Source organism: Apteryx rowi, unplaced genomic scaffold (genome assembly GCF_003343035.1).
Source record: "Apteryx rowi isolate R43461 unplaced genomic scaffold, aptRow1 scaffold_450, whole genome shotgun sequence".
Classification (NCBI taxonomy): domain Eukaryota; kingdom Metazoa; phylum Chordata; class Aves; order Apterygiformes; family Apterygidae; genus Apteryx; species Apteryx rowi.
Genome location: NW_020450706.1, coordinates 725,461 through 732,271, shown reverse-complemented (window position 1 = coordinate 732,271; position 6,811 = coordinate 725,461). Strand labels below are relative to the sequence as shown.

General features: G+C 57.8%; 1 protein-coding gene across 1 annotated transcript; it reads left to right on the top strand.

The window, feature by feature from the left end:
• Positions 1 to 13: 13 nt before the first annotated feature.
• On the top strand, positions 14 to 4,322 carry LRRC3 (leucine rich repeat containing 3). Its single transcript, XM_026077401.1, has 2 exons — positions 14 to 68; positions 3,457 to 4,322. Exons 1-2 carry the CDS (start codon positions 14 to 16, stop codon positions 4,320 to 4,322), a joined length of 921 nt encoding a protein of 306 aa, XP_025933186.1.
• The last annotated feature ends 2,489 nt before the right edge of the window (positions 4,323 to 6,811 follow it).

Here is a 6,811-nt window from a genome sequence, read left to right as displayed (position 1 = left end):
CCCCTGTGAGGCCATGGGCAACTGCTGGAGACCAGATTTCTCATGGTACTTTGGGTCCCTTTGTGAAGGTACATCTCAGGTCTCCGGGAGGAGGAATGCCCCTCCCCTACCACCATACACTGCAGCCATCAAGCTCCTGGGGGCAGGGGCTGTCTGGGCAGTGCCCATGCAGCATGCTGGTCACTGCTGGGGCAGGAATCCTGTGGCCCCATCCTTTGAAGGGGCTGAGCTCAGCCCCAGCCCATCTCTTGGTGCTTCCTCATCAGCCAAGTCACTAGCTCAGGACCTGGGGGCAAGCAGACTCACAGGCTGTTCCTGCAAGGATTTCCTTCTCTTAGCTCTACCTTCTGTTTGCACTGGGGATTCTCCTGCCCCAGCTCCCTTCCACCCAGGGCATCCATCAGGCATCTTTGTTCCCCTGCCTATGCTCTGGGCCCTGGCAGCCCCATTGCCGTGGCTCCATTTCCAGCCAACCCTGACGCAGCAATATGGTCCCAAACTGTGACCCAGTGCTTCTTGTGAAGGTGTGAGTGCCTTGTGGCTTTTATACTTATAGCTTCATACCTTCACGCAGGTCCCCCGCACATCCCATACTGTTACCTGACCCTGCCTGCGTACACTGAGTGCCATGTTGTAGCTGAACTCCTTCCCTCTGTGCGAGTCAAAGCACCAATGTCCTGTGCTAAATGTCACCTGCCTGCCCCATCCCCTTGCACACATGAAGAGAAAGGGGCAGCTTGCTGGGACTCGGGTGGTCCATGTTCTGTGGCCCCTTGGGCAAGTAGGGACCAGAGTGAGGACGTTAGTGGGGCTATCTCAGACATCTCTGCTCTTAAGGGGTCCTTCACTTATCTTTTCTGTTGCCTGGTGCAGGGAGAACAAGGCACAGTGGGGACAGTATCCGGGGGCTCTTGATAACCCCAGAACAATCCCATGGTGTCTTATTATGACTGGACTGCTCAGGGAGGTATTTTCATTCCCCTGAATCCTCCCAATGGATTGGACATTAGGCAGCCAGAGCTATTTTTCCCACACTGGTGGCCATCACAGCACAACCGCAGCTTCACTGGTGATGCACTGGGGCTCAGCAAGAGGGTCAGACTGGCAATGCAGTCAAACTAGCTCAATAAACTATGTATTAAATAATTAAAGGCTGTGGTCTGTTATGGCTGTTTAACCAGTGGACATTCCTGGAGGCCACGCTCGGAGCGCACTTCTGGGATGAGCCCAGTTTGCACATTCCTACCTTCAACCTCGTCACACAAATCCAACTTGCTTGCAAACTCATCTGCCGTGCTGGGCACAGAGATGTCTTGGCACATTTGGAGTGAATGGGAGGAGCTGCTGGAAAGAGTGTTGTGCGAAGGCTGCAGCATGGTGCCTTTCTTCATTGCTGTTGGCCTGCTGGGTCTCTGCCCATGGTCTCCTGTTGCCACTGTCCAGAACCAGAGCAGGAGCCCAGAGGGCCAGGTCTGGGGGTGGGGAGTGGCTGGGTGGAGAGAGGAGATCTTGCATTAGAGCAGCCCATAAAGCTTTTAGGTCCTCAGGCCATGCATCAAAGCTGACAGGAACACAGCAACCGCAGGCTAGGATGAATCGCTGAAATCTAATTAGCATCACTCAGTTATAGCACAGATGGGGTCCAAGTGGCCCCTCGCCTACACGTGCTCTCGCTGTGCTGGACCTCACAAAGGAGTCGGGCGCCCCAAAATACATCTTCTGATCCCTTCCCCTGGCCCTGCCCCCGGGCCGTGAGGTAGCAGGGCCGGGCCAGTGCCAACCCTGCCGGTAAACACCCTGCTCCGGGAGGCAACGTGGGCTGCGGCCGCTGAGGCCGGGCCGGGCTGCCCGGGTGCGCCGCTCTCCCCGGCCTTGCGGTGTCCTCCCCAGGCCCCCGGCCCGAGCCCCCAGCGCCGCCCCGGGCCCCCGGTGCCGCCCCGCCGCCGAGGCAAGGACCGCCCGTCCCGGGGGCACGGGCGGGAGCAGCCGCAGCAACAAGTGGGGACGGCGCGTCGCCTCCTGCCGCCACCGCTGCCGCCACCGAGCCGGAGCCGAACGGGAGCCGGAGCCGCACCGGCGCCGAGCCGAGCCGGCCGAGCAGGTAAGAGGCTGCCCGGGAGCCCGGGGCGGCGGGGGGCCGGGCGGGGACCACGCTCACCGGTGCCGGCGCAGCCGAGGCGCACAGCCCGCCCCGCACCCGGGACATTTCGGCTCCCCGCCCCGCCCGGCCAGTCCCCCAACCCCAGCGGGCCCTCGCCCCCAGCCGGGGGCGCTGGGCCGAGGCTGGGCTTTGCTCCCGCACCCCCCTGGCTCTGGCTGGGTCAGTGTCAGGACAGCTGCAGAGGAAAATCTCCCCTGGAAGAGTCAGCTGCAGTCGCGAACCCCCTCCGCAGGCAGGCACCTGAGGGGTGCTGGTACCCAGGGGATACTGGTATTTAAAGGATGCTGTTATCAGAGGGATGCCATTACCAGAAGGATGTGGTACCTGAGGGACGCTGATGCCTTATGAGTGCTGGTACCAAACGGAGAATGACTTCTCCCACAAGACTTTCTGCATGTTGCTAATCTAATGAGATCTAATGAGATCCCCATGGGCAATTTCATCGCTGGGGAAAAGGCTCCCTGGGTCTGATGGGGTCCCTCCCCACCAACACTCCCCTCCATGGAGATCTTTTTCCCCCCAGTCCAGCTGCAGCAGCAGATGTATAGGTAGCACTGAAGGGAAGAGGAAAGAGGGCCACCTGCTTCATCTCTTGCCTCATCTCCAGCAGGGCTGGGGTGAGGTTTATGATTCCTGGATCACCCCCCTTACTGTTTTATTCAATGGTTCCTCTCTAAGATCCAGCTCCTGGAGTCAGGTATTAAACCATATTGTTCACTTATATATAAAAAATGAAGAAAGGACAAACAGTCACTTCCTAATCCCTCCTTTGGCAAAACCCCTCAGAAACGTGACTCGTACCAGCTCACAGATGGAGAAAGCAAAAGAACTCCAGATCTTGTTATTTAAAAACCTGGTGGTGATTAAGCTGGTCTGATGATCTGGGGAGTCTGAGTCATCATTTTTTTTAACACTTGGAATTTGGTGAGATGGAAATTTGCTGCTGCCATTTCCCAGCAGCAAATCACATCCCATGTAGAAATTGGCAGTGGGCTCCCAGGCTGTGCCCGTCTCATCACCCCCATTCCACAGCACCCTTTTGTCCATCTGGGTGGGATGTGCAGAGACAGGGTTGAGAAAGGGGTTTTCTCTGTAGCTCTCTGTCCAGGTGCAATTAATCTTAAGCCTAATTAAACTGCCCTGGAAGAGATGGTAGCCAGCATCATTAAGCCCTTGTTTTCTGGGCTCCAGAGCCCAACCTCTCCCTGCTTTTCCAGGGCACGTCATGCATAAGACGTAAGCAGTGTTCAAGGGAAATAATGCCGTGTCACCCCCTGCCCTCCACTTTCCTCCAGCAGTAAGAGAGGCTTTGCAGGAGTGCAGAGGAGATGCCCTGCCGGCCGGGAGCTCCTGCAGCGACCAAGGCATTGTCAGCAGCCATGCCGAGCTGCCCAGGTGCAAGATGACACTCACCATCATACCGGCAGCCAGCGTCGCCCAGGCTTTCTTTTGCCTCCTCCTGTGCGTCTCTTGGGGCAGCTCCTGCCCCCCGAGTTGCCAGTGCACGGAGCGGGCAGGGGCGAAGGCCGTCCTCTGCAGCTCCCGGCACTTGGAGGAGATCCCCAAGGACATCCCCAAAGATGCTGTGTTCCTCAAGCTGGATGCCAACAGCATCACCAGGATCCCCAGCAATGCCTTCAGGCACCTGTCCCACCTGGAGGAGCTTGACCTCTCCAGGAATGCCATTGAGAAGATTGACAGGGCAGCTTTCAAAGGGGTGGCTGCTGGGCTGCGCACCCTYGACCTCTCCAGCAATCGCATCCGCAGCATCCCCAAAGAGGCTTTGCTGATGCTCAACGCCAAGCTCCGGCTAGCCAACAACCCCTGGCACTGTGAGTGCGCCTTGCAAGAGGTCCTGTGGGAGGCACGGCTGGACCCTGACTCCGTCCAGGACATCACCTGCCACACAGCCCCACGGGAGGAGTATGTGGGGAAGCCACTGCTCCAGGTCTTGGATGCTGGTGTCAACTTCTGTAGCGTGCGCCAGAGGACCACGGACGTGGCCATGTTCATCACCATGTTCGGCTGGTTTGCCATGGTCATTGCCTATGTGGTCTGCTATGTCCGGCACAATCGAGAGGACACCCGCAAGCATGTGGAGTACCTGAAATCGTTGCCAAGCACCCAGGACCCTGCAGAAACCATCAGCACTGTTCTGTAGCGCAAGATTGGGGTGCTTTGTTCCCAGCTCCTTTGTGGAGAGCCAGTGGCAGCTTGGTGGGCTTCAAAGCTTCTTTACAGGATTTTCCTGAGGAACTGTATTTTGGCATAAACTCAGCAGCAGCCATCCCTTCCTGTGCAACGTGCAGGCCTTTGCGTGCTTTATATTGCTGCTAGTCCTGGGTCCAGATAAAGTGTGACAGGATATGGCCTGCTCTCTGCGCAGAGCTCCTCAGTAGAGAGCACCCAGTGCCTTTGGAGAGCAAGAGCTCCCAGGCTCGGGCAGGAAAGCAATTCCCAGCCAGGCATATCTCCAGCAATGCCAGTGACCACCCGAGCAGGGATGGATGCAGGGCCTASAGCCAACTCCAGCAACCCCAGACCAAGCATGGGAGAGTGACATGGTGGAGGATGCAGATGGGAGGTGCAGGGGACACCCCTGATGCAGACCTGCCTATGGAGTGCAGGGACCAGAGGAGAAAAATCTCCCTGGCGTGGAGCACCCCTCTCCCCCACAAGAGTGCCCACTGCCAGCCACGCTAACGGGGAAAGCAGCCCCAGCCACACTGCTTGCAGTCCACATGGTTTGGAGAGAACAGGTTTATGGGGACACAGATGGCGCCAGAGGCACTTGTGGGGCCCTCTCGCTTTGCTTTGCCTCTTCAAGGAAAGCTGTGGTCCCTGAAGCCTGCGGTGGAGAGGGACAGGCCAGTCCGTGCAGCAGGATCATCCCATCATGGCTCCAACAAGAGACCAGCGTTGCAGAGAGCAGGACGTCATTCCCCAGCCCCCATGGCATCTTGATAGCCCCCACTTGCCACTGGCAGCCTCRGAATGTTCTCCTAAGCCTTTTTCTCAATAAAGCCCTGCACCTGGGAAAAGCCCCTGGAGTTTCCTTGCGCTGGGAGCTGGGTATCTGGGAGACAGTGTGCAGATTGGGAGCTGGGGGTCTGAACCTCCCCTGCAGCCAGATCCCCAGGCAGCCTCTCTGCCCTCGGCTTATCCTGCTTCCAGAGGTGAGTCCTCCCTCACAGGCTTGTCCCAAGCTCCAGGCTCCAGGCACAGTCCTCAAGCTTTTGCATCAGCCTACACCCCAGCTGGAAAGAGAAACCAGGAGTCCTGCCCCAGAGATGGTGAGGGAGGGTGATGGTGCTCTGGGGGGGCGTTGCCCTTGTCTGAATTCAGTCTCTTCTAAATAAAGTAGACAGCCCTAAATTCAATGTACCAGCTCAACTCCCATTAGATTATATCTTCTCTACCTGCACCCCAGCCTGCCTCAAGCAGGGGTGACAGGGGCCAGCAGGCTTGCTCTGCAGACCAAATTGTTCCTCTATCTCGCTGGGTAAGTGCAGGGACATCTTGCCCTATCTTGCCCTTCCTCTGTCTCAGAGCTGAATTAAAGATGCTGCTCTTGGCTCAGAGCAATGGAAGCAAATTTAATCCTGCCTCATTCACAAGCAGGAGGAAATGAGCCTTCCCGGCAGAGCAAGTCTTATCTGCCGCTGGGCCAGGTGGGCTTGTTTGTCAGACAGAGGTGATGGAGAGATCTGCAGGGGCTGCACAAATGGGCTCTCTTTGGCCTGGATCCCAGGGCAGATCAGGCAGTGCTTCCTCCCCAACCCTCTTCCCCAGGGATTTGCACCTCTTGCAGTCTTTCCATAGCTGCTAGGGGCCAGGGTAGATGTTTCCAGCCCTGAGCAAGAAACTCAGGGGCTGGGGAAGGGCTGAGCAATGCTCTGGACCAGTTGGGAGAGGCAGGAGGAGCCATGGTGGGTGGAGGCAGAGGGTCACCGTCACCCCAGCACCCCGTTGTGCTCAGGACTGCTTCATCCTCGTAGGCAACCAGTGGCCCAGAAGTCATGGATGGGCCCATACAACTGTGGTCACTTCCTACTTTGGGGGCAGCTTGATGTATGGAGGAAAGAAGTATTTCAAAGTGGCCAGTGCTGGTTTTTGTGTGTGTGTGTGTGTGTGTGTGTGTGTGYGCGCGCGCACATGCGCGCGCATGCATGTGCACACAGGGGTAAATGCACCAGCTCCCACTCACCCTTGACGTACCCTGCAGCCCTGGGGCCCTGGTCAGAGCTGTCTGTGGGCAGCTCTAGGGCTGGTCCCTGGGAGCGCGCTGCATACTGATGGGCCCAGGGCAGCCCTTGGAGAAGCTACAGGCCCCTGTGGGGTGGTACAAGCCATTCAGAGACCTGCAAGCCCCCCTCTGCTAGGTGGACTGGAGCCAGCTCAGGGATGGGGGTTACCGTCTGAGCCCAGGTCAAGAATAACACAGACCTTAGGTTGGGTTTTGGGGCACTGGCACTGTTACCCATCCTCACCTTTTCCCCACAGCCTGGTCCCAGCCCCTGCCAATCCCTGCCAGAGCCCAGAGGAGACCAAGAAGCACAGAGATCCCCTGAGAGAGGCTGCACAGATTGAGGGAAAAGCCTCCACTGTGGGCAGAGCAGCTCAGGTACCTGCAGCATGTGTGCGGCATGT